Here is a 25,748-nt window from a genome sequence, read left to right as displayed (position 1 = left end):
GCAGGAGCAGCACCAACAGCTCATAAAGTATTCTCAGCATGCAACAGGAGATGGCAGGACGACATCAGTGTGATTTTGAACAGCAGGCACAGTGGTATCATCTCACTGGCAAAGACAAGCAATGAAAGCTATCCCAGGCAAAGTGTTTAAAAATGGAAGGGAACAGGAGATCAACAGCATAAAGCATCTGAGCCACCTTCAGAGCAGCTTAATGGCACAGGCTGCCCAGGGTGGTTGTGGATGCTCCCTCCTTGCAGGTGTTCAAGGCCAGGTTGAATGAGGCCTCGAGTGACCTGTTCTAGCGAGAGGTGTCCCTGTCTATGGCAGGGGGGTTGGAACTGGATGATCTTTGAGGTCCCTCCCAACCTAAACCATTCTATGATTGTGGCCTTCTAGTATCTGAAGACAGATACAGAAAAGCTGGTGAGGGACTTCTTGGGGTGTCAGGTACTGATGGGACTAGAGTATCCAAACTGGAGGAGGGGAGATTGAGATTGGACTGGATTTAAATTAGATTAGACATTAGGAGGAAGTTTTCACCATGAGGAGGTGAGACACTGGAACAGGCTGCCCAGGGAGGTGGTGGAGTGCCCATCCCTGGGAATGTGTGACCCTGGTACTTGGTTGATGGTTGGACTCAATGATCTTGGAGGTGTTTTCCAACCCAAAGCACTTCATGATTCACAACACAGAAGAGCTTAGGTTGGAAGTGACCTCAGAGCTCATCTGCTCCAACCTCCCTGCCATGGGCAGAGATGCCTCTCAGTTAGCCTTGGCTGCTTGAGGCCTTATCCAACCTGGCCTTGAACACCCCCAGGTAGGAGGCATCCACCAGCTCCCTAGACAGTCTATCCCAGGGTCCATGATAAGCATTTTACTGTTGGCCAATGCTGCAGATTCCAGGTTGCTTTTGGCTTTTTTCTGGTTATAAGAAAACCCAAGAAGCCAGGCAAACCAAGGAGCCCAGCAAGCGCTCACTCTGCACATCTGAAGAGACAATGCTGGCTCCTGAAAGAGACAAGATGATGTCCACATCCTTCTTAGGCCCAGCTGACAAGGTGACACAGAGCCAGACAGCAGCCATCCCGACGCTGCCATGTCAAAAAGAACCCCCTTAGATGGAGCAGATCCCAATTATCTCTGAAGGGCAAAGCAGCAGACATAAATCCAGGGGCGGTGAAAGAAAATCGATGCTCACTCGCGATGGTGCTGCTGCCAGCAGACAACACCTCTTTAAACCACAGAACTGTGTCACACGGCCATCCCCCTGGAGTAGTGACACACAGAGCCTAGCAGAGGCTCACATCCAGTGCTGGCAAGCCCTGGGGCAAGGGGGAGGGCTGGGAGCAGGGAAAGGAAGCAGCCCCTGACAGCCCCACTGCTGGAATCTCTCTCGTACGTGGCTTAAAGCTCTCACAGTCTCTTGCCTAAGGAAGGGATTTGGACACCACATCCAACCACCCCAAGGTGTCTACTTGGAACTGACACAAGCCTCATACAATCTGTGAACCAGAGCAGGGGCTCAGCTAATCCAGTACCTTCTCCCAACAGGAGCAAGAGACAGTACAAAAGAAACAAGGGGAAAGAGACAGCACAGTCCAGCTGCTGTTGAACAAGGAGTGAGATTTGTCTCCATGTAGTTGCTACAGGGAGAAGAATCATAGAATCAGGCAGGTTGGAAGAGACCTCCAAGCTCATCCAGCCCAACCTAGCACCCAGCCCTGGCCAAGCAACCAGAACATGGCACTAAGTGCCCCAGCCAGGCTTGGCTTCAACACCTGCAGGAACGGTGACTGAGTCACCACCTCCCTGGGCAGCCCATTCCAATGCCAATCACTCTCTCTGACAACAACTTCCTCCTCACATCCAGCCTAGACCTCCCCTGGCACAACTTGAGACTGTGTCCCCTTCTTCTGTTGCTGCTTGCCTGGCAGCAGAGCCCAACCCCACCTGGCTACAGCCTCCCTTCAGGTAGTTGTAGACAGCAATGAGCTCTGCCCTGAGCCTCCTTCTCGCCACTCTGCGTCTGTGAGATGCTGTTTGGTGGAAATGTTCTCTACAGAGCAAATCCTCTGTGTGGAAATTTCTTGCCAGGCTTTGTCATCTCAGGACAAGCCTTTTTTATACCTTCTTCCTTCCCCCATCCCTTTATATAAAATAATACTACAGCTTCACAGAACCACAGAATGGTAGGGTTTGGAAAGGACCTCGAAAGATCACTGAGTCCAACCTCCCTGCCAGAGCAGGATCACCCAGGAATACATCCAGGTGGGTTTGGAATGTCTCCAGAGAAGGACACTCCACAACCTCTCTGGGCTGCAGAGAACTCACAGGATGTTAGGGGTTGGACCCAAAGAGATCATTGAGTCCAACCTCCCTGCTAGAGCAGGATCACACAATCTAGCTCAGGTCACAGAGAAACACATCCAGGCAGGCCTTGAAAGGCTCCAGAGAAGGAGACTCCACAGCCTCTCTGGGCAGCCTGCTCCAGTGCTCTGGGACCCTTACAGTAAAGAAGTTCCCCCTTGTGTTGAGCTGGAACCTCCTGTGCTGCAGCTTACATCCATTGCTCCTTGTCCTATCCCAGGGAGCAAGTGAGATGAGTTCAGATGAGGCCTTTCTCCTGCCCCTCTGCAGCAGGGTGGGAGAGCTCCAGTGGAAGCCACCTGTCACATCCCCTTGGCCCCACTCTGTCACCCACTCAGGGAATCCAGGCTGCCTCTGCATGGACGCACATGGCTGGGTATGCATCCTGAGGAACATTCCCCAGAGCCAGCCCTTTGGAGTGGCTATAGAAAAGCCTTTCTTACAGCTGGAACAGCAGACAGGTTCACACTGACAACCGCAGCCAGCGTGACAGCAGCAAAGCCCAGAGAGCAATGGCAGTCGTGGCTGGCAGCAAATACTCCAGAGAGAGCTAAAGCTCTCCTAGGAAGCCAGCACAGATGCCCTGATCTCACCAGCAACTGAAGACTGCCTTGAGATGCTGAAGGGTTTATACATGAATTTTTTAGATCAGAAGGCTGGGAGTTGCTCTGGTTTCTCTGAAATACCTGATGCTTGTGTGTAGCCTCTCTCAGCTCAGCCAAATCCTGCTTCATCACAAAACCACAGGCAAATTTTCCCTCCTCTCCCCGTGACCTCACTGCAGTCTCTAAGCCACGCTCAGGCTAGGGCTCCCGTGGGGTTTAAGTGCTCTATAAATGCCAGGAATGAATTAATGCCAGTTTTGCCTCTTTCTTCTCAAGGACAGAACAAAGAAACCCGGTGGTTAAGCCATTAGCACAGCACTCCAGAGCCCTGCATTCAGCCCTGCCTCCAGAAAGAAGGGTTGGTTAGTTAGCACTGCTGCCCAGCACTGGCCAAAGCTGCTTCTCTGCAGCTGGGTCCATGGCAGGGAATGGCCTCGTCCTGCTGCTCACACTGTGCTCGCTCAGTGAGACCACCCAAAAGCACAAAGCCAGGAGTCAGCAGCTGCTTGGCTGTTGGCAGCGAAGCTGTGACTTGGGCAGACTGAAAGCTTCCACAATCCCTGGGCATGGGGCGCCTCGAAGGAGCAGGCTTTGGCAGAGACCAATCCCCTGCTGAACTGCTGAGCCTCAAAGTGTGATTCCTGGGGGAGGCAACAGCACCTCTGTCCCAGCTGAGTGATCCATTGCACAGGACAGACCCTGCTACGACCCAGTGCCCTCCCTGCCACAGCAGAGCTCTGATGGTTTTGGCTTCTCAGAACTCCAGATTCTGGGCAAGGCTGCTGCCATAGAATCACAGAGGGGACCTCCAAAGGTCATCCAGGCCAACTCCCTGAAGTCAGCAGGGACACCCTCCTCTAGATCAAGTCGCCCAAAGCCCAAAGCCTTGTCGAGCCTGACTTGGACACTGGAATGGGCTGCCCAGGGAGGTGGTGGAGTCGCCGTCCCTGGAGCTGTTCAAGGCGAGGTTGGACGTGGCACTTGGTGCCATGGTCTAGCCTTGAGCCCTGTGGTGAAGGGTTGGACTTGATGATCTGTGAGGTCTCTTCCAACCCTGATGATACTGTGATACTGTGACCTGGGACATGCTCAGAGATGAGGACTCCCTCCCAGCTGTGCACCACCCATGTGCCTCTCCATCACCACATCCTGTCCAGAGGCTTTGTGCCTGCTTCACTGCTGCGCTCTCAGCTCCTGCACCTTTCCCTCCCCTTAGAGAAACCGAACAGAGCTGCCACAAAACCTGCTGCAAAAGGACATCCTCTGCTAGCTTTGTCTCCTCTCGGCAGCCTGAGCCTCAGGCTGGGCTGCGAGTGCTGGACCCCGTTAAAAGCGGACGGCGCAAGCCTCCTGCAGGCAGCTCCCCCAGCCAGAGCTGCGGGGCAGCGGCTGGCGGCAGGGCACAGAGAGGCACCTTTGTCTCCAGCTCTGGCACAGGCGGGAGGCCCCCACCCCGGGTCTCTCGCTCCAGCCAGCACGGTGGGTTTGGTATTTGGCCCCCAGGCTGCAGGAGGAGGCCAGCCTTCATGTCTCCGCCGAGCAGGAGCCGGGCAGCGCTCGGCCAGCCCGGAGCGCACAAGCCCAGCCCTCTGCAGCACAAGGAGGAGCCCAAGCCCCAAGGAGAGCCTTGCCCTGGCTCCTGGGAGCAGCTCTGGCCACGTTGCCTGCCTCGCTGTGCCGGAGCACAGCTGCCTGCAGCGGGGGAAGGAGCAGCTCACAACGAAGATGATCATCTGCAGCCATCGCCGTTAGAACCTACTGCTTCAGCGGGCTTTGACGGTCCTGTTTCCTACACCTACAGCCACAGGCATGCCGGAGAGCAGCCAGGACCCCGTGGGGCTGGCCAAACAAAACCCTTGTGTGCTCTCAATCTCTACAGATCTGCAGGGGGCACCGAGCTAGGAGCAGCTGTGGAGCTGTTGGAGGGTAAGAGAGCCCTGCAGAGGGGCCTGGCCAGGCTGGATGGGTGGGCAGAGGCCAATGGGATGAGACTGAATAAGGCCAAGGGCAGGGTTCTGCACTTTGGCCACAACAACCCCAAGCAGCACTACAGGCTGGGGCCAGAGTGGCTGAGAGCAGCCAGGCAGAGAGGGAGCTGGGGGTGCTGGGAGAGAGGAGCTGAAGATGAGGCAGCAGAGCCAAAGGCATCCTGGGCTGGCTCAGGAGCAGTGTGGCCAGCAGGACAAGGGAGGTTCTTCTGCTCAGGCCACCCCTTGAGTGCTGTGTCCAGTTCTGGGCTCCTCCATTGCAGAGAGATGTTGCAGTGCTGGAAGGTGTCCACAGGAGGGCGCCAAAGCTGGTGAGGGGCCTGGAGCAGAGCCCTGTGAGGAGAGGCTGAGGGAGCTGGGGGTGTGCAGCCTGCAGCAGAGGAGGCTCAGGGCAGAGCTCATTGCTGTCTGCAGCTGCCTGAAGGGAGGCTGTAGCCAGGTGGGGTTGGGCTCTGCTGCCAGGCAAGCAGTAATACAACAAAGTGACTCCACCACCTCCCTGGGCAGCCCATTCCAATGCCAATCACTCTCTCTGCCAACAACTTCCTCCTAACATCCAGCCCAGACCTCCTTCTTCATGAGGAACCTGAAATAAGCCTCAGAAACACCTTGTGTCACCCCAGCAACACAGCTTCTCTGCAAGCTCTTGGGTGTCCAGGAGGGCAGAGAGAGCTGCTACGTTCACCTCAGTCCTGGACTGCAGCAGCTGCTGATGAGAAGAGCACAAACTCCTTCCAGCTGCCTTCTGCCTTGCTTCTGAATGCCACCTAAGGGCCTGGGCAGAAGTCCCTTCACAGATCCAGCTGTGTGACCACATTAGAAGACACTCTCTGAACTACTCTGTATGCAGAGGAGGAGCATCCAAACACTGCAGCAACCCTTTCCACTGACCCAGCATGACCCTACAGGGGCACAGGAAGCATTACAAAGAGGCTGAGGTGAGTAAGATATGAAACACTCAAAAATACAAAGCCAAAGAACAGAGCCAGAGACAGACACAGAAACAGTTCAGCCCAGAACCAGGTTATTTTACTCTGAGCCTCTCAGAAGAACACTTGAGAAGCCAGTGGCCAAAACTGGGCTGAGAGAGATGCTGACTTCAGTGTGCCTCCAGCAATGCCCATCCTGGAGCACCTCTCCTATGAGGATAGACTGGGACAGGCTTGGCTCCAAGTAAAAGGAACATGCTGGTCAGAGTCATGCCAACAGCAGAGGGAGTCTCTAAGGGCTGGGAGCAGATCAGATGCCTCTTCTCCAGGAGAGGCCACCAGGCAGGGCGGTGTGGGCTGTGCAGTCCTGCTTGTCTGGGGTTGCTGCAGGTGCTGTCAGGGAGGCAGAAGTGTTGCTCTCTCCCCTGGGAGGGCAGGGCTGGGGAAAGTTGTCGCACCCAGCAGAATTTAGTATGCATCCTCATCACTGCTGCTGCTCCTTCCCTGCCTGCAGTTACAGCTGCAGTTGTAATTAACACTGATGGCAGAACTGAAGCCAGGCAGCTTCTTGCAGTCGGATTCTATTTTTACCACGCAGACTAACAGTGAAATGTGCTGCCCTGATGCAGAGCTGAAACATGACCAATTGCTGGGCAAAGCTGGGCTGCTGTGAAAGAGGAGGGAGAGTTGTTTGTCAGCTGCATGCCATCCTTCTTGTGCAGGGGCCTCAGGACCAGGAGGACTGTAGAATCAGTCAGGGTTGGAAGGGACCACAAGGAGCAGCCAGTTCCAACCCCCCTGCCATGCCCAGGGACACCCTACCCTAGAGCAGGCTGCACACAGCCTCAGCCAGCCTGGCCTGAAACACCTCTGGGGCCTCAACCACCTCCCTGGGCAACCCATTCCAGCCTCTCACCACTCTCATGCTCAACAACTTCCTCCTCACCTCCAGCCTCACTCTCCCCTCCTCCAGCTTTGCTCCCTTCCCCCTAGTCCTGTCACTCCCTGACAGCCTCAAAAGTCCCTCCCCAGCTTTTTTGTAGCCCCCTTCAGATCCTGGAAGGCCACAAGAAGGTCACCTGGGAGCCTCCTCTGCTCCAGCCTGCACAGCCCCAACTCTTTCAGTCTGTGCTCACAGCAGAGCTGCTGCAGCCTCTGAGCATCCTCCTGGCCCTGCTCTGGACATGCCCTTCTCTTCACACCTGTGAAGCAGGGACAGTATTTCCATTCCTCCTCATCTGCAGAGGTCTCAGAGGAGCCAAGTGGAACTTGCTTGGAGCCAGGTGTTTTTACTTACTCCCATCCATCACGGAAGCCAATCCATCCATTGTTTGGGTTGGAAAAGCCCTCTAAGCCCATGGAGTCCAACCTTCAACCTAAGCCCACACTGGCCATTAAACCATGCCCTGCAGTGCCACATCCACACGCTCCTGGAACACCTCTTTCTTGTTTGAGTTTCTAGCTCCGTGCACAGAAATGGTTAAGGACTGAAGGTGGTTCCTAACCCAAAAGCCAGCAGATGGCACTGAAGAATATGCAAGACTTGGAAATGTGCAGGGCCAATAAAACTGGCATCTGCAGTGCACAACAGCAACATGTGCCTCAGGAGCTGGGCACCTGCCTGATGCCCTCCAGCCACCACAGCAACCTACAGTGCCAAGACCACAATTACTTTAATCTCTCCTTATGGAAGGGACCCAGGGAGCAGGATTTGGATCGGGAGCCGTGCCTGGGAGCAGCCTGTGCTCTGCCAGGGCTGCAGCTGGGCAGTGCTGCTGCTCTGCCTGTGCTGGAGCGCAGGGAAAGCTGTGGGCAAGCCTGGCACGGGGCCTGCCGCGGCTTGGCACCAGCAGCCTGCTGTTCTCAGCAGCACTACGATGTCTCCTAAATGCTGTGAAGTAAGAGCAACAAGGCTCTCCTCCTCTCTGAGCACCATGGGAGCAAGGGCATCCTTCTCCCTGATCCCAGGCCTTGGCAAGGCCCTTGGCATGGAGCTGGCTGCTGGGCAGTGCTGAGCAATGCACCCAGACCATAGAAGGTATCTGGGTGGCCATGCCTGTGCCAGCTTTTAATATGGTCAGCACTGGTCATGCTCAGCAGCCTGAAGGAAACTGTTTCAAAGCAGCTGAACTGCTCAATGCACCTTCAGCCACAGAGGCACTTCCACACAGAATCACAGCACCGCCAGGGCTGGAAGGGATCATCCAGCTCCAACCCCCCTGCCATGGGCAGGGACACCTCACACTAGATCAGGCTGCTCAGAGCCACATCTTGTGATGAATGAAGTCCCTAAAGAAAAGAAACTTATGTGAGCCCATCCAACCTGCCAGCAGCACTGGGGCCTGCAGAGACACACGCTGGGAATGTTCTCTGTGCAGGGATTTCAGAGCTTTGCTACCCCAACCTGAACAGATAACCTCACTGGGACTGCAGCAGAATAGAGCTGCCTGGAGCAAAGAGGTTCCTGGCTAAGAAGTATCATCTGATGGTGTGAGATAAACTCGGGAGATGAGGCACACAGTTTCCTCCCAGGTGGCTTGTAGAAGGAGGTGAACATGCCTGGCCACATCCATAGCTCCACCAGAGACACTTCTGCAAGAGCTCATTCCTGGGGAATCTGCATGCTTGGCCCAGCCAGAGGAGCCATCACACTGCTCTGGGTTTCTGGCCCCAAAAACAGCTAGGTGCTCCCACCCTGCTTCAGTTCCCCACCTCAGTCTGCAGAGCACAGGCATCCTTCCCTCCCCCTCAACCCCCTCTTTACAGAAGTGCTGAGCATAAGGAGCCCAACCCCCTGTGAAAGCAGGTGGGCAAAAGGAGAGCTGAAGGGAAGGTCCATGTGGCAGCTCCTTGGGGCCTGGCTGGGTGCTGAACCCAGTCAAACCTGCTGGCTGTGCCCAGCAAGCCTGCTGGTGGCACTGAGGACAGGAGAGACTCCTGGCACGTGTCCTCAACAGCTCCCATCACCTCCCAAGGCTGGCAACGCCAAGTGGAGGGATGCCCCAGCTCAGCATGGTCAGAGACAGCTAAGAACCAAGAGGAAAGAGGGAGCCTGTGCCATCAGCTGCCTGGCTCTAGAGCAGGAGGGAAAGGGGAGGCCAAGAGGGTTTTCTCCACACAAAAGCACAAGTCATGCTGGGGCAGAGCAAGGTGAGAGGGCTCCCAGTGAGCACAGCCAGCCTGGCAGAGCTGAGGATATTTCAAAGGCATCTGCCTGGACAGCTACAGAGCTGCCTGGTGCCTTGTGCGTATCATCTGCTGCCTCTCAGGTCAAGGCAGCTCCCAGCAGCTCCCAGCTGATGGAAAATTTTGAAATGAGTAATTTTATTGTTTTGTTCAGCTTGGACTGAACCCAAATTCCACAGAGGCACCGGGATGGCCCTGAAAGCCTGCTTCAACCAGTTTATCTGCACAGGCCGTGAAAGGGAACTCAGCTCTCAGTGCTCCAGGTGAGGCGACTGCACCGCTCCGAACGAGTGCCCACCTGTGCCCATCCCATCCCACGCTGACACCTCAAGGTCCACTTCACAGCTTTCCACCGGCTGCTGGGCCTCCAGGTGCCAGTGCAGGAGGCAATGGGCACAGGTGGGCACAGACAATCCCCAGTAAGCAACCAGCCAGCGCTGGCAGCGGTGCCCCATTGTCTATTGTGTACAGCCAGACCAGTGCCCACACATGCCCGATGGCAACGAGCCTGCTGAGCAGGCAGTTGGGCTTCAGAGGCCCTTTCCCAGGTGGCACAGCAAAATCAGAGACACTTCGGCTGGTCTCCTTGGAAAGGCTGAACAGAAAGCCCACCCACCTGCAGCCAAAGGGCTGACAGCAGACCACAGGCTGTGTGCTCTGGCAGCTCCAGCACTCTGTCCTGCTCTCCCCAGCCACCAAGCTAGGGCCAAGGGAAACAATGAAATCAGCCTGACCACCACCAGGAATAGGGAGGGAAGAGGAGTAGCACTCACAGAAGGAAACTAAGCAGAACACAACCACTCCCTAAACCTTCTCTGCTTGGGAGTGAGCCACAGAATGCCCTGTGCGAGCCTGGCAGCCTGGCAAATGCCAGGTGCCCACCAGGGACCCAGAAACAGGATCCCAATTAAGAACTTGTCACAGGAGCGTTCCTTTCCCGGCTGCAAACAGTGCCTACTTGTAAGGCTCTAAGGCAGACTGACTACCAAGAGCTGAACCACTGATAAACAGATGCAGGGATTCTTCCAACAGCAGAAATAAAGCTGATTCCTAAAGCATTTGCCCTGGGCTTTTTGAGTCACCTTAGCACTGCTGAGAGCAGCCTACCAGCCCCAGCTCCCCACCTGTGAGTCTGCTGCAGCACAGACCCTTCTTTGCTCTATTTGGACGAGTCCCTGGGCATTACAATCTCCCTTCACTCCAGCCCCCCCCTCCTACAAAGCAGCTCTTTCATCCAAGCAATTGCACCAGCTCTAAGTAGCATTCAAGTTTTTATCCTCTTGCTCCCCTGCATCTACAAGACTCCAGACACAATTGTCCCGGTGAAGGAGGACTCAGACATCCACCAGCTCTTAGCCTCTCACGCCCCGAAGAAGCCTTGCAGGATGCTGCAGTGCTCCTGTGAGTTCTTCCCCCAGCACTGCTCTGTCGTGGAGGAAGGAGGATCTCAGCTGCAGGATGGAAGTGAAGACACTCCATTTCAGCTCTGCTTTCCCAAGCCGAGCCCTTGGGCTTTTCACGGCCAGCAAGGCGGCAGACACAGCAGATCACCTCACTTCGGAAAGCATGGCTGCGATTGTGTCCTCCTTGCAGCCCCTGGCAGCTCCTCCTCGCCTGCAAGTCTGCTCTAGGCAGACCCCTACCAGCTTCCCCGAGAGACAAAGGACCAAAGGACACGCCGATCCCTGCCCCCGACGCAGCCAGGACGTGGCTGCTCCCCAAGGGACAAGAGGAAGCAGACAAACGCCCTCCCCGGCGGAGTTTCGAAGCGGAGTATCAGCTGCCAGGTCCTTTTTTAAACTAAAACAACCCCACCGATAAACGGAACCCGGAGGAAGCTGCCTCCCGTCTCTACAGCAACCGCGGGCCCGGCGCGGCGCCGGCCATGGCATCCCGGGAGGGACCGGGCACAAAGGAACGGGGGGTGCCCGCTGCCCTCAGCCTCAGCGCAGCGCCCGGCCCCCGCCAGTGCCCGCACGGACCCGCCGGGACGAGCACAGGAGAAAACAGCGGCTCGTCCCCCGCCGACGCCGGGAAGCCGCCCCGCGGCCCCCTCCCCACCTGTGGCGCCCCCGCACTCACCCCAGAGGAGGGTGAGGAGCTGGGCCCGCGGCACCAGGCTGAGCGCGTAGACGGCGCCCAGGTGCAGCAGCCCCATCAGCAGCACGTTGCGCCAGACGATGGCCTGCCCGCCGCCCGCCTCGCCGCCCGCCGCCCGCCGGGGCCCGGCCATCTCGCCGGCGGGGCGCTAGCGACAGCCCCCGCGCAGTGCGGCCGGAGAGCGGCGGCTAGGGGAGGCAGGGCCGCGCCGCCGCATCTGCTGCTGCTGCCGCTGCTGCTGCCGCCGCCTCCTCCATGGAGCTCCCGCGCCGCCGGCTGCGCCCCGCAGCGCGGCGGGGGCCGGGCGGGGAGGCGGCTGCCGGCCCCGCATAGCGACAGCCAATGGCGGCCGCGCACTTCCCCGCTCCGCCCCGGCTCCGGCCCCGGCCCTGGTCGCGGCGTGGGGCCGCCTGCCAGGGAGCCTCGGCGGCTGCCGTCTTCCTGCTGCCGGCAAGAGGGGCTGCCGGCGGGCGGCTCCGTGGGCTCCGCGCTCGGCGCCCGGGGGGTTGGAGGCTCCTGCCTTCGCCGCCCGGGAGGTTGGAGGCTCCTGCCTTCGCCGCCCGGGAGGTTGGAGGCTCCTGCCTTCGCCGCCCGGGAGGTTGGAGGCTCCTGCCTTCGCCGCCCGGGGGGTTGGAGGCTCCTGCCTTCGCCGCCCGGGAGGTTGGAGGCTCCTGCCTTCGCCGCCCGGGAGGTTGGAGGCTCCTGCCTTCGCCGCCCGGGGGGTTGGAGGCTCCTGCCTTCGCCGCCCGGGGGGTTGGAGGCTCCTGCCTTCGCCGCCCGGGGGGTTGCAGGCTCCTGCCTTCGCCGCCCCTCCGGCGGCAGCCTGGAGGAGCGGCACTGTGCCCGAGACCTGCCCGGGGGCCGAGGAAACGAACAGCCCCGGGAGAGGGTTTCGAACAGGTTGGAGTTCGGAAGCCTCTGCTACGAAGACAGGCTGAAAGAACTGGGGCTGTTCAGCCTGGACAAGAGAAGGCTCTGGGGAGACCTTAGAGCTGCATTTCAATATCCGAAGGGCACCGACAGGCAGGCTGAGGAGGGGCTGTATGGAAGGGCCTGTGGCCACAGGGCGAGGGGCAATGGTCTGGAACTGGAGCAGGGTAGGTTCAGGATGGACGCTGTGGGAAAGCTCTTCCCAGTGAGGGTGATGGGACACTGGAACAGGCTGCCCAGAGATGTGGTCGAGCCCCGTTCCTGGAGACATTCAAGGTCAGAGTCAGTGTGGCCGTGATCTACTTCCATGTGACCCGGGGGGTCCGCTCTGGTGTCAGTGCCTCGTGTATCACCCTCCCTCAGCGCGCTCTGGCAGCGGCCTTGGCTCTCACTCCAGGCTGGGTGCTGCTCAGCATCCCTGGCCAGGGAGGCAGAGGCAGCCGGGGCAGCCATCTGCCCACACAAGCCTGTCCTCCCTTGGGCTCTGAGCCATGCCTGGCTCCAGATGTGCTGCCCTGGCTTTGCATCAGGCGCTTAACAGGGCTCAGAACAGCAAACCCTTCTGGGTTTGGAGCCACATAGGACTGTAGAGGTGGTGGGGGGAGGCAGGGGAGCGAAATATCTGACCCAGAGCTCCTTGTTCACCCCTTTCAGGCATAACAGAGCCTAGAGCCCTGCTATGAACACACTGGGGTTTGTGCTGCTAGAGAAACGGACCAGCATGGTGGTGAGGATGAGGATGAAGCTGATGAGGCTGCAGGGCTCGGTGGGGTGGTGCCATTGCTCCTCTGCCAGGCATGTCCCCTCTACCCTCCATGGGTTTAGGGGCCGTGGTAGCAAGCCCTCCCTCCTTTCTCTCGCTAGTTCAGTCAGGCTAACATCTGCTCCCTTCAGGGCAGAGAAAACAGCTGCCAAAGACAAGACACAGAGCAAGGCTGCTGCAAACACCACACAGGCTGGCAGTGCTGCAGCGACTGAAACACCATCTCCAGCAGCCCTGTCTAGTGCTGACCTTTGGCTTCTGCCATCAAACCCCGCGTACAGAGCTCCACAGGCAGGAAAAGCTTTTCACTGGAGGTCTCCAGCGCTCAAGCCATGGTCAGCTCTGCAGTGCTGGCCGTGCTACATGCCACCTCTTTTCCTCAGCAGCAGGACAGAGCTGCAGTAACGCTGCCCTTCCCACAGACTCCTGCTGGAGCTCCTGCCTGGGTGGTGACACCCAAGGCAGAAAGAGAACTCCCGAAGTCAGCTGCACTTGGGCAGCAGCACATCCTTGAGTTCCCTTCCACCCCTTTTCCTTTTAAATCTCAGCCTTGAGGGACCACAAAGAGGAGTAGTTTGGCAGCGATGCCATGGTACCAGCCTCTTCCCACTCATTGAGATCAAAATCAGGTTATTTTAGGCCACATTCTTCTTCTAGTATAAACTGGCAGAGCTTCATTGCCTTCTGTGAATGGAGATAGCCATTTGCATTTGTACCATCACCCAGGGGGCTAATTGTTTGGCACTCCTTGAAGAGCTGACCAGATGGCAACAGAGCTGATGAGCTCCTCTTATTCACCTCAGGTGCTCTCAGGAGAGGCAGAGTTCTGCCCCCACTGCAGTGCTCTGGGCATGAGCTCCTGGGGATGGCTGAGGCCAGCTCTGCTTTCAGTGACAAGAGCTGGGGTAGTGTCCAGGCTGGTGCAACACCACAGCACCCAAATATGCAATCACCTCAAAGCCCTCAGTCTTTCTCTCTGATCTTGTGGCCTTATCTTTGAACACTTCAATCTCCCAACCAAGCTTACCTGTGGCCAGCTACTGTCTCATGCTAACACTGCTCTCAGTCAACCTGCTTCCCTTCTACTCTTCCCTAGGTGAACAAGTGTGTTTAGCCTGTTGCTGTCCAAGAAGCTCTTCAGCCTCTAACATCTGCCTACCTTGCTGGGTCCCTCCTCACCTGGCATCCACTTTTAGATGGATGGAAGTCTCACAAAGGCTTCTGCAATACTTTGAAACCTTTTTTGCAGAGCCACATCATACTGAGACGTTTCTCCTAGCTAATCCTTTCAGGTCCTGCTGTTCTCCTTTTTACTTATGAGCTGGAAGGGATCCTAAAGATCATCTAGTTCCAACCACCTGCCATGGGCAGGGACATGTCCTACTAGCCCAGCTTGGTCAAAGCCTCATCCAGCCTGGCTTGCAACACTTGGAAGCTTGGAGCTTCCACAGCTTCCCCAGACAACCTGTTCCAGTGCCTCACCAGCCTCATGGGGAAGAATTTTCTCTTCCTGTCTCATCTAAATCCAGCTTCTTTCAGTTTGAAACCGTTGCCCTTCACCCTGTCACTCCAGGCTTTTGTAACAAGTCTCTCTCCAGCCTTCCTGTAGCTCACTTCAGATCATGGAAGGCTGCTCCAAGGTCTTCCAGAAGCCTTCTCAGCTCCAGACAGTACAGCCCTGCTGATAAGCACTGATAATATTTCCCACAGGATGTGCTGCCAAGCCTGCAGCCCACAGGCACTGGTATTTTCAGTGGTTTCCAGACAAAGCTGCTTTCCTTTTTCTCATCCTGGAGCTGTCTTCCAACTACTTCCCTTCCTTGGCACCCCTACTATTCCTGGCATGCAGTTTCAGATCTGGACAACTCCAAGCCAGCTCCAGCTGTGTCCCAGGAAACATACTTGGGAAAATCCTCCATCTCAGCAGCTCAGTCTCTGTATGGATGGTGAAACCACTGCATTATCATAGAATCAACCAGGTTGGGAGAGACCTCCAAGCTCATCCAGGCCAACCTAGCACCCAGCCCTGGCCAATCAACCAGACCATGGCACTGAGTGCCTCATCAAGGCTTTGCTTCAACACCTCCAGGGGCAGTGACTCCACCACCTCCCTGGGCAGCCCATTCCAATGCCAATCACTCTCTCTGCCAACAACTTCCTCCTAACATCCAGCCTAGACCTCCCCTGACACAACTCCAGACTGTGTCCCCTTGTTCTGTTGCTGGTTGTCTGGCAGAAGAGCCCAACCCCACCTGGCTACAGCCTCCCTTCAGGTAGCTGTAGACATTAGTTCTACTCTGAGCTCTTAATAATACACAGGGATGTGTCAGATTCATAGAATGGGACCTTAAAGGACAGCTAGAGGTCTGGAGAACCTCGCCTATGAGGACAGACTGAAAGAGTTGGGGCTGCTGAGTCTGAAGAAGAGAAGACTCCCAGGTGACCTTCTTGTGGCCTTTCAATATCTCAAGAGGGCCTACAAAAAAGCTGGGGAGGGACTTTTTAGGATATCTGGGAGTGCCAGGACTAGGGGGAATGGAGCAAAGCTGGAGATGGACAGGTTCAGACTGGAGGTGAGGAGGAAGTTGTTGAGCACAAGAGTGGTGAAAGCCTGGAATGGGTTGCCCAGGGAGGTGGTTGAGGTCTCATGGCTGGAGGTGTTTAAGGCCAGGCTGGCTGAGGCTGTGTGCAGCCTGCTCTAGGGTAGGGTGTCCCTGGGCATGGCAGGAGGGTTGAAACTGGCTGATCCTTGTGGTCCCTTCCAACCCTGACTCTAAGATTCTAAAGACCACCTCCTTCCAACCCCCCAGGCTGCTCAAGGTCCCACCCAACCTGGCCTTGAACAACCTCCCTGAGTAACCTGTTCCAGAACCATTGTTAAACCTCTCCTTGAAACGGAGACCTCTGAGCAGATGTTAAACAGAGCTTTCAGCAAGGAAGCCCAGCACCCAACAAAGCTCTCTGGGTTCAAGTTGGACTTGAGACAGGGTTTTATAAATTAACATTTATTGAAAGTATCACAGCAGCCTTTTTTTGTTTGCTCTCTCGGCCCAGTGCAACATGAAGCTGTTCCACACGTAAAACTGGAGTAACAGAAGTGCAAGCAGCTTCAGAAAATGAAAGACCAACTACACTTGATAATAGGATCAGACTCTTTAATCTGGTGGAGGAGGAAGAGTGGGGTGAAGGGATTCATCTGGTTTAGGGTCTGATATACAGCCTCTGGTGTTGTCTTAGCGCAGACCCCTTGTTAAAAGCCACTGTTTAAAGCAGTAGAACATGCATCTAAAATTGACAACGTGGGCATCATCCATTAAATAGGCTACCTGTAGATCTGGGCTGGGAGAAGGATTAAAATAAGAAAAGCACCAGGGCTCCAGGGCCCTCCTAGAGGGAAGAGTTTTGCAGGGAGGGGTGGAATGCCGCTTGCCTGCGCTGTGCCGCGACGGACAGCTCCTGCTCCAGCTTCCGCGCGGCGGCCGTGGAGATGAACTTCTTTGGAATAGCAACCCTGGAGGCCTGGCCAGAGCAGGCTCCCTTCACACACCCAGCTTGTTGGCCTGGGTCAGGACCACCTTCAAGACAGGCATGAAAGCAGAGGTCTCGCTGAAGTTGCTGGTGCTGACGATGTGCGTGTGGATGTTCAGCCCCTCCTGGTAGTTGCGAGTTTCGATGCTCTTCACCATGTTGTGCAAGCCGCTGATGATGGCTGGGGAGAGCTGCAAGGGAGCCAGGCAAGGCAGGTCAGCAGGATCAGAGTCACAGAATGTTAGGGGCTGGGAAGGACCTCGAAAGCTCAGCCAGTCCAAGCCCCCTGCCAGAGCAGCATCCCCTGTACCAGATCACACAGGAACACATCCAGGCAGGTGTTGAGTGTCTCCAGAGAAGGAGACTCCGCAACCCCCCTGGGTAGTCTGTTCCAGGATTCTGTAACCTTCACCATGAAAGAAAAAAAATCCTTCCTCATGTTCCCATGGAGCTTCCTATGCCTCAGCTTCCACCATTGCCTCTTGCCCTGTCATTGGGCACCACCCAGCAGAGCCTGGCTCCAGCCTCTGGGCACTCACCCTGCACATCTTTATAAAGGTTAATGAGGGCAGCCCTCAGGTTCCACCTCTCCAAGCTGCAGAGCCCCAGCTCCCTCAGGCTCTCCTCATAAGGAGGATGTTCCGCTCCATTTTTCTGCTACTCTTTCAAGCAGTTCCCTGCCCCTCTTGACCTGAGGGGCCCATAACTGGAAAGCAGAAAGCAAGCAGTGCACACACTAGTGCTAGGAGGGTTTTTTCCAACCCTAATGATTCTATAAATGAGATGTGGCACTTCAGGACATGGTCACAGAGGTGTTGGGTACAAGGTTGGACTTGATGATCTTAGAGGGGTTTTTCCAACTTTAATGATTCAGTGATTGTGTGAACAGAAATCCTGAGGGTTAACATTTAGCCCTCAGGAATCACAGAATGATTTGAGCTGAAGGGACCTTAAAGCTCATCCAGCTCCAACCCCCTGCCATAGGAAGGCACACCTCCTACTAGACCAGCTTGGTCAAGGCCTCATCCAGCCTGGGTTCCAACACTTGGGAGCTTGGAGTCTTCACAACTTCTCTGGGCAACCTGTTCCAGTGCCTCACCAGCCTCATGAGGAAGAATTTCCTCCTCATGTTTAATCTAAACTCAACTCAATGCCACTGTCCCTCATCCTGACTCTCCCAGCCCTTGTCCAAAGTCCCTCCTCAGCTCTCCTGCAGCCCCCTTCAGGTACTGGAAGGCTGCTCTAAGGTCTCCCTGGAGCCTTCTCTCCTCCAGACTGAACAACCCCAATTCTCTCAGCTTGTCCTCATAGCAGAGGTGCTCCAGCCCTCTGACAGTGCACTAAGAGATCCAAGGCCACTCCTTTATTCCTTCACAGGCCTCCTGGAAGGTATGGCAAAGTCCCCAGCTCTTCACTAGTGCTTGCGGATCTGCCTTCAGGGAAGTCATTCAGCCCTCAACATTACATCTTCTGGGGTTGATCTTACTTTGTTTTGGGGAAGCCCAGCATCTGGAAGACATCAGGCTGCTGCAGTTGCACCAGAGAGGGCCATGAAGCTGATCAGAGGGTTGCAGAACCTCCCACATGGGGACAGAGAGAGACTTGGGGCTGTTCAGCCTGGAGAAGAGAAGGCTCCAGGGAGACCTTAAAGCAGCCTTCCAGTATCTGAAGGGGCCACAGGAGAGCTGGGGAGGAACTGTTTAGAAGGGCCTGTGGTGATAGGACAAGGGACAATGGCTTGAACCAAGAGCAGGGTAGATTTAGGTTGGGTATCAGGAGGAAGTTCTGCATGAGAGTGGTGAAATGCTGGAACAAGTTGCCCAGGGAGGTGGTTGAAGCCCTGTCCCTGAAGATATTTAAGGCCAGGCTCACTGTGGCCCTGAGACATGATCTAGTTGGAGGTGTCCCCGCTGACTGCAGGGAGGTTGGACAAGATGATCTTTGAGGGTCCCTTTAAGCCGATGCAATCTGTGACTCTGTGACTTGAAGCATGACTGCAGAGAAGGAACAAGCACCTGCTACACACTGCAGAGGGGTCCAACACCACTGATGAGGCTTCTGGGGCATTTGATGGGGGGGGCAAGCAAAGCAGAGCAGGACTTACTGTCTGTTCCCTAAGCTTGTCGTACAGGAACTCCAGGCGCTTGTTCGCATCGTCCAGCTTCCTCTTGGTTTGCTGCAGGAGAAAGAAATTCATCAGCACAGAATCATTTCAGCTGGAGAAGACCTTTAAGATCCAGTCCAATCATCAACCCCACCCAAATTAAGGGAAAAAGGAGAATCTACTGAAGCAGTCACTTGGGTGCTGTGCCTTTGCTGTAGCATGGAGCTGGCTGCTCCCTGTGTGTGCTTCTCCTGTGGACCTGCAGGTGGAATTACACAGAGAAAGGTCCATGCACCCTCAGGTGTGTGGAGTTTGCAGGGCTAGATCCAGCCCAAGACCACAGCCAGTTCATTCTGCCCCAAAACACGAGAGCTAGGACAGCAGCACGAGAGGTTCTGCCTCAACAGAAGGGGAACTTCTTTACTGCAAGGGTCCCAGAGCACTGGCACAGGCTGCCCAGAGAAGTTGTTGAGTCTTCTCTGGAGCCTTTCAAGGCCTGTCTGGATGTGTTCCTGTGTGACCTGAGCTAGATTGTGTGGTCCTGCTCTGGCAGGGCAGTTGGACTCGATCTCTTTAGGTCCCTTCCAACCCCTGACATCCTGTGAGCCTGTGAACTGAACACTTCCCACTTGAACAGAGCACTGATGGCCATGGTGGTGTTGGGTTGCTGGTTGGAGTGGATGATCTCAGAGGGCTTTTCCAATCCCAACAGTTCTACGAAGTAACCAATCCGATGGGAATGCTCTTAGCTCAGGGGAAAACCTTGACTGCTGGGTGCCTGCTGTGCTAGAAAACAGGGAAAGCTATAAAGGAGAATACAGGACATGGATCTCAGGCCACCTGTGGGAAAATCCCTCAGCAACAGTGATGCTGCCAAGTAAGTGAGAGAAGCAAGGAAAAAGTCCTCCAGCAGAAGCAGAACACTAAAACCTCAGCTGTAACCACTTGCAACCCTCCTCCTTGAAAGAAGGCAGCAGAAGGGGCTGCAATGGGTTCCTTTCCTTTCTAAGATGAGAGGAAATGGCCTCAAGATGCACCAGGGGAGGGTTAGGTTGGATATTTGAAAAGATTTCTGGGCTGCAAAGGTTCTCCAAGCCTGGCACAGACTGCTTAGGGAGGTGGCTGAATCTCCTCAATTCAAGAGAGATGTTGAGATGCTGGAAGGTGTCCAGAGAAGGGCAGCAAGTCTGGTGAGTGGCCTGGAGCACAGCCCTGTGAGGAGAGGCTGAGGGAGCTGGGGGTGTGCAGCTTGCAGAAGAGGAGGCTCAGGGCAGAGCTCATTGCTGTCTGCAGCTGCCTGAAGGGAGGCTGTAGCCAGATGGGGTTGGTCTCTTCTGCCAGGCAAACAGCAACAGAAGAAGGGGACACAGTCTCAAGCTGTGGCAGGGCAGGTCTAGGCTGGATGTTAGGAGGAAGTTGTTGTCAGAGAGAGTATTTGGCATTGGAATGGGCTGCCCAGGGAGGTGGTGGAGTTGCTGTCCCTGAAGGTGTTCAAGCCAAGGCTGGATGGGGCACTTAGCACCCAGCCCTATCCAGTCAACCAGACCATGGCACTAGGTAGGCCTGGATGAGCTTGAAGGTCTCTTCCAACCCGGTTGATTCTATGATTCTATTCTATGATTCCATCCTAAAGGTGTTTCCAAGAGGCAGAGATGTGCTGCTGAGGGCCATGGTTTAGCCCCAGCCTTGGTAGAGTTAGATACTGGCTGGACTCAATCATCTTAAAGGTCTTTCCCCACTGAAATGATGCTGTGATAATTCCCTGCCCATAACTAGCATCATCCTGCTGTGCCCAAGCTGAAGCCTGTGAGGACCAGAGGCCATGTGCTTGCTCGGGCAGCTGGGCTATGCTCTGACCCTGGGCTGTCCCAGCTGAGCATGAGTTTGCTACACAAGGGCAGTGGCTGCTCTGAGCAGCAGGTAGCAGGAAGCTCTGTGAGGAGAGGCTGTGGTGATGGTGATGAGCTCTGCCTTCACCCACTCTGGACACACCACACAGACCTACCGGATCGGAGGCAGAGAGCAGGCACCTCTGGATAAGAGCTTCAAAGGTAGTCTTCAGGATAAGGTGCTCCTCAGGGATGGGTTTCTTGGTAATCTTCTCTGCTGGCAGTGCCTGCACGTGCTGAGAGACAAGGGAGCAGGTGAGGCTGTTCCAGGTAACTGTGACTGTCTGCTCTTTTCAGCTAAACCGAGTGCCACTGTCAGGCAGATCAGCACAAGCCCTGCTGCTGTGTGGAGGTAACATTACCAGCAGCTGCTGTCACTCCCTCTGGAGAGCTGGGAAGTTGCAGAAGGAAGCAGTTTGCTCTCCAGAGTATTAACTGCAAAGCAGCAGCATCTGGGTGGAGATGACAGCAGCAAAGTGCCAGCAGAGCAGTGCTGAGCTGGTGACCAGAGACTCTGCAGAGCACTTGGAGAGCACAGCTGATGACCAGAGACTCTGCAGAGCACTTGGAGAGCACAGCTGGTGACCAGAGACTCTGCAAAGCACTTGGAGAGCACAGCTGGTGACCTAAGACTCTGCAGAGCACTTGGAGAGCACAGCTGGTGACCAGAGACTCTGCAGAGCACTTGGAGAGCACAGCTGGTGACCAGAGACTCTGCAAAGCACTTGGAGAGCACAGCTGGTGACCTAAGACTCTGCAGAGCACTTGGAGAGCACAGCTGGTGACCAGAGACTCTGCAGAGCACTTGGAGAGCACAGCTGGTGACCAGAGACTCTGCAGAGCACTTGGAGAGCACAGCTGGTGAGCAGAGACTCTGCAGAGCACTTGGAGAGCACAGCTGGTGAGCAGAGACTCTGCAGAGCACTTGGAGAGCACAGCTGGTGAGCAGAGACTCTGCAGAGCACTTGGAGAGCACAGCTGGTGAGCAGAGACTCTGCAGAGCACTTGGAGAGCACAGCTGGTGAGCAGAGACTCTGCAGAGCACTCGGAGAGCACAGCTGGTGAGCAGAGACTCTGCAGAGCACTCGGAGAGCACAGCTGGTGAGCAGAGACTCTGCAGAGCACTTGGAGAGCACAGCTGGTGAGCAGAGACTCTGCAGAGCACTCGGAGAGCACAGCTGGTGAGCAGAGACTCTGCAGAGCACTTGGAGAGCACAGCTGGTGAGCAGAGACTCTGCAAAGCACTTGGAGAGCACAGCTGGTGAGCAGAGACTCTGCAGAGCACTTGGAGAGCACAGCTGGTGAGCAGAGACTCTGCAGAGCACTTGGAGAGCACAGCTGGTGACCAGAGACTCTGCAGAGCACTCGGAGAGCACAGCTGGTGACCAGAGACTCTGCAGAGCACTCGGAGAGCACAGCTGGTGACCAGAGACTCTGCAAAGCACTTGGAGAGCACAGCTGGTGACCAGAGACTCTGCAGAGCACTCGGAGAGCACAGCTGGTGACCAGAGACTCTGCAGAGCACTCGGAGAGCACAGCTGGTGACCAGAGACTCTGCAGAGCACTTGGAGAGCAGAAGAGCAGCCTGGCCCACAGGCAAGGCTCCCCCAATGCACAACCCACACCCGTGCTTGCTGGGGCCGCCTTACCTGGATGGCATTGCCAATGGGGGCCCCGGGAGCCCCCTCCGTGCTGGGCTTGGAGGCAGCCGGGGGCAGGATGCAGGGCCCCGAGGGCTGGGGTGCAGGCGAGAAGCCTCCCTGCAGAGGGGGCCCTGCCAGCAGCTGCGGAGGCTGGAAGCCAGGCGTGCCTGTGCCCGGGGCTGGAGCCGGGGGCTGCTGCAGCGGGCACTGCCCATCCGCCAGCGGGCTCATGATGGGGGAGGTGATGGGCACCGGAGGCAGGAAGTTGTCAGGGACCTGGGGAACAAAAGCAGGCAGGGCATTGGTGCTGCTGTGGGCACAGCACCCAGCTTCTACAGTCACCCCCCCAAAGCAGCTGGGAGCTCTGCTTTGCAGTCTCCAGGACACCAAAATGCCAGGGGCAGGCAGCACAGGACTGCACTGCACAGGGAGAAGTGCCCTGGGGCAGCAATAGCCCCCAGTCCTCTCTGCTCTACCCAGCCCGCTCCTGGCCATGAAAGCCACCTCAAATCAGAGCCACCCTGTCCTCCCCTTGGCCACAAAAGCCACCTCAAACCAGAGCCACCCTGTCCTCCCCTTGGCCACAAAAGCCACCTCAAGCCAGAGCCACCCTGTCCTCCCCTTGGCCACAAAAGCCACCTCAAGCCAGAGCCACCCTATCCTCCCCTTGGTCACAAAAGCCACCTCAAACCAGAGCCACCCTGTCCTCCCCTTGGCCACAAAAGCCACCTCAAGCCAGAGCCACCCTGTCCTCCCCTTGGCCACGAAAGCCACCTGCTGAGGGCACAAAGCAGAGATCTGGCAGTGCAGCACTAACAGCACAAGAGTTGCACTGATGAAACTAACTCACACCTCCACCTGTGCTTACTTCTGGGCTAATATCTTTAGATTTTTGTGTCTCCCAGTCAAGGGAAGGTTTTGGTCCATGCAATAGGCCCCAGCTAGCAACAGATACAAAGCTTCTGGCAAACAGGTTTTGTGCTAAGACAGGTTAGGAGCACATTTCAGTTCCATCCCTGAGCATCTGCCAGCCTTTGCACTGGGATGTTTAGGAAACATTTTGCTAGAGGGAGGAAACAACAAAGTGAGCCTCCATCAGACAGGAATCCAAACAGAAGAAAGAGGTCCCAGAGGAATGGGCACATTTCTCTGGGCACACATGGAAAGAAAGATTACAGAACCCTGAATGCCAAGCGTGAGTTAGCCATGCCAGGATGCAGCTGGTGGTTTGGGACAGCAGGGAAAGCATACCCAAGCCAGCAGCAAAGGCAGCTATAAAAGCAATGAATCACAGCCATAAACTTTGGAGGGGTGGATATATTCTTAGTTTAGGTGGGAAACAGTTGCAAATTCTGCCGTGGCTTGGAATGCCAGATGGTTCTGCTAGTTTACAGCAGCCCATGTGGTGAGTCACTGGCACCATCCTGAACCACCCCCTCCTACAGTGGACATCAGGCAAACAAACACAGAAACATTTCTGACAGGGCTTTGCTGTGTTTCCTTGCTGGGGGATTTAACAAGCACAGTTGAAGGCAGCCCCAGCCCTCAAGCCCTGGCTGTGGCACACACACAGCAGCAACAGCTGCATGGAGAAAGCTGCTGCTTGTGCTCCGAGTGCCAGCAGGTCACACAGCCTGGAAAGGACCTCCAAAGTTCATCTAGTCCAACCCCCCTGCCAGAGCAGGATCACCTAGACCAGATCACACAGAACACATCCAGGCAGGTCTCCAGAGAGACTCCACAGCCCCCTGGGCAGCCTGTTCCAGGGTTCTGTCACCCTCACAGGGAAAAATTCCTCCTCATGTTTACATGAAACTTCCTATGCCTCAGCTCCCACCCATTGCCCCTTGTCCTGTCACTGGGCAGCACCCAGCAGAGCCTGGCTCCAGCCTCCTGGCACTCACCCTGCACATCTTTATAACCATTGATGAGGTCACCTCTCAGTCTCCTCCAAGTAGCACAGCTCCAGCTCCCTCAGGCTCTCCTCATAACAGAGCAGTTCCATTCCCTTCAGCATCTCTGTGGCTCTGCACTGGACTCTCTCAAGCAGTTCTATATCCCTCTTGAACTGAGAGGCCCAGAACTGGACACAGTACTCCATATGCTGCCTCATGAGGACAGAGTAGAGGGGCAGGAGAACCTCTCTCAACCTACTAACCACAGCCCTTCTAATACACCCCAGAGGGGCATTGGCTCTCCTGGCCACAAGAGCACATTGCTGGCTCTTGGTCAACCTCCTATCAACTAGGGCCCCCAGATCCTTCTCCCCTTCTCTCAGACAGCTTTCCTTTTCCTTCTCCTCCTGTTTCAGAGCCTGAAGCCCCAGCAGGCAGCATGCTGGCTGCTGTGCAACAGAGGTCCCAGCAGTGGGGCAGTAAGGAGCACACACAGCGTCCCTTACCCATCCTCCTGACCTAGAGACCCAAAGCCAAAGGCTCAGGGACACTTCTGCCATCACCTTCACCCAGACCTTATCTTGCCTGCTCCAACTGTTTCTTTAGTTCCTTCTCCACATTTTCCCCTCTCCAGACTGACTGACTCTTGCTTCCTAAATGCACCATGCTCAGAGGGCAGTAGGCAATGCTGACTGCATGGTGCACACCAAGGAATAGAAACACTCACAAGGGTCCCCCTAGTTGTTCTCTCCTGCTGCAGTCTACACTTGACAAAACTACGTTGTCTGCACCACAAAAAAATGCTCTGCCTCTCAGCAGATGCCTCAGAGTCAGACCCTTAACTGGCCCAGATTGCTTTCAGCTCCAGCAAAGCCTGTAGTTGATGACAGTTTGCATGGCCTCATTTTGCCCAAGGCTCATCTGCAAAACTCATCTTCTTGACTGCAGATGGAAACAGACCCAGGCACTTCCCTTCTCTCAAACCAGGATCAGTGCTGCCACTAACAGCCACAACTTGAGCAAAAAGCCCCAGTCTCTTTAGAGGTTCCACTGCTTTGAAAGACAATGCACAGTGGAGAGGCATAAAGGCCATTTCTGCTCATGAGCTGCAGCCCTTCTTTGCTGCCAACCCTTTTTCATCCTTCTCCTGCCAACCCTTTTTCATCCTTCTCCTGCCAAGTGGCTTCGCAGGAGCAGCTTCAGTTACTGCTTTTCAAGTGGCCAGCACTCAGTTGTGTCAAGATAGGGTTTTGTAAGGTACCTTCTTCTTGGCTGCTCTGTTCAGGGCAGGAGGGTCATTCCATCCATTCTGAGGCCCTGGGCAGAAGGAAAAGAGAGATTAAGTACCTCAAAGGAGAGCAGTGATGCACAGCAGCTCAACTGGCAGGAGCTTCTGCCCTTCACTGGGGGCCAGAAGAGCTCTTGTGCCAAGCAGAGCCTCCCAACGTCCCCAACCATCAGACCCTTCGGGCTCTGCACCCACTGCACAGGTTTGGCATCTAGGCCCACTTGTTCCTGAGTTTTGGGAGAAGCTGATTCCTTGATTATTTTTTTTTAATGATAATTAACTTGGTTTTTCTCTTGCAGGAAAAATCTTTCTGAGCAGACACGCTTGGAAAAGGCAGACATTGCCTACCATGCCCCAAACAGCTCTGCTGCACAGCCTGGGTACATGAAGACAACTTCAGTCACCAATCAATTTGTGTCACAAAAGAAATCAGAACTGGTTTGGGCCCTTTTTTTCTTTTTGACTCTGATTAACATGATTAGAAACATTAATCAGCAGCACAGATATCAGAAACCGTGGGCAAATAAGAACAT

The 25,748-nt window shown here is 55.6% G+C and overlaps 2 protein-coding genes across 8 annotated transcripts in view; both read right to left on the bottom strand.

Annotated features, from left to right (window-relative positions):
• Positions 1-11,459, bottom strand: part of SCD5 (stearoyl-CoA desaturase 5) — a 28,202-nt gene extending 16,743 nt beyond the window's left edge. For both annotated transcript variants that reach the window (XR_010303632.1, XM_064149613.1), the window contains exon 1: positions 11,158-11,459. Coding sequence is in view for 1 of the 2 variants with exons in the window: in XM_064149613.1 (XP_064005683.1) it covers positions 11,158-11,308 (151 nt within the window). In the remaining variant the exon portion in view is untranslated. The remainder of the gene's footprint in view (positions 1-11,157) is intronic.
• Positions 11,460-15,857: 4,398 nt separating this feature from the next.
• Positions 15,858-25,748, bottom strand: part of SEC31A (SEC31 homolog A, COPII coat complex component) — a 46,916-nt gene continuing 37,025 nt past the window's right edge. For all 6 annotated transcript variants that reach the window (XM_064149602.1, XM_064149598.1, XM_064149599.1 and 3 more), the window contains 5 exons: positions 25,189-25,244; positions 22,039-22,308; positions 20,506-20,625; positions 18,501-18,572; positions 15,858-16,587 (listed from right to left, as the gene is read on the bottom strand). In XM_064149602.1, the coding sequence (XP_064005672.1) occupies positions 16,408-16,587; positions 18,501-18,572; positions 20,506-20,625; positions 22,039-22,308; positions 25,189-25,244 (698 nt within the window). In that variant the 3' untranslated portion in view covers positions 15,858-16,407. The remainder of the gene's footprint in view (positions 16,588-18,500; positions 18,573-20,505; positions 20,626-22,038; positions 22,309-25,188; positions 25,245-25,748) is intronic.

This window comes from Pogoniulus pusillus, chromosome 10, assembly GCF_015220805.1.
Source record: "Pogoniulus pusillus isolate bPogPus1 chromosome 10, bPogPus1.pri, whole genome shotgun sequence".
Classification (NCBI taxonomy): domain Eukaryota; kingdom Metazoa; phylum Chordata; class Aves; order Piciformes; family Lybiidae; genus Pogoniulus; species Pogoniulus pusillus.
This window is presented reverse-complemented; position numbering and strand designations above follow the sequence as displayed.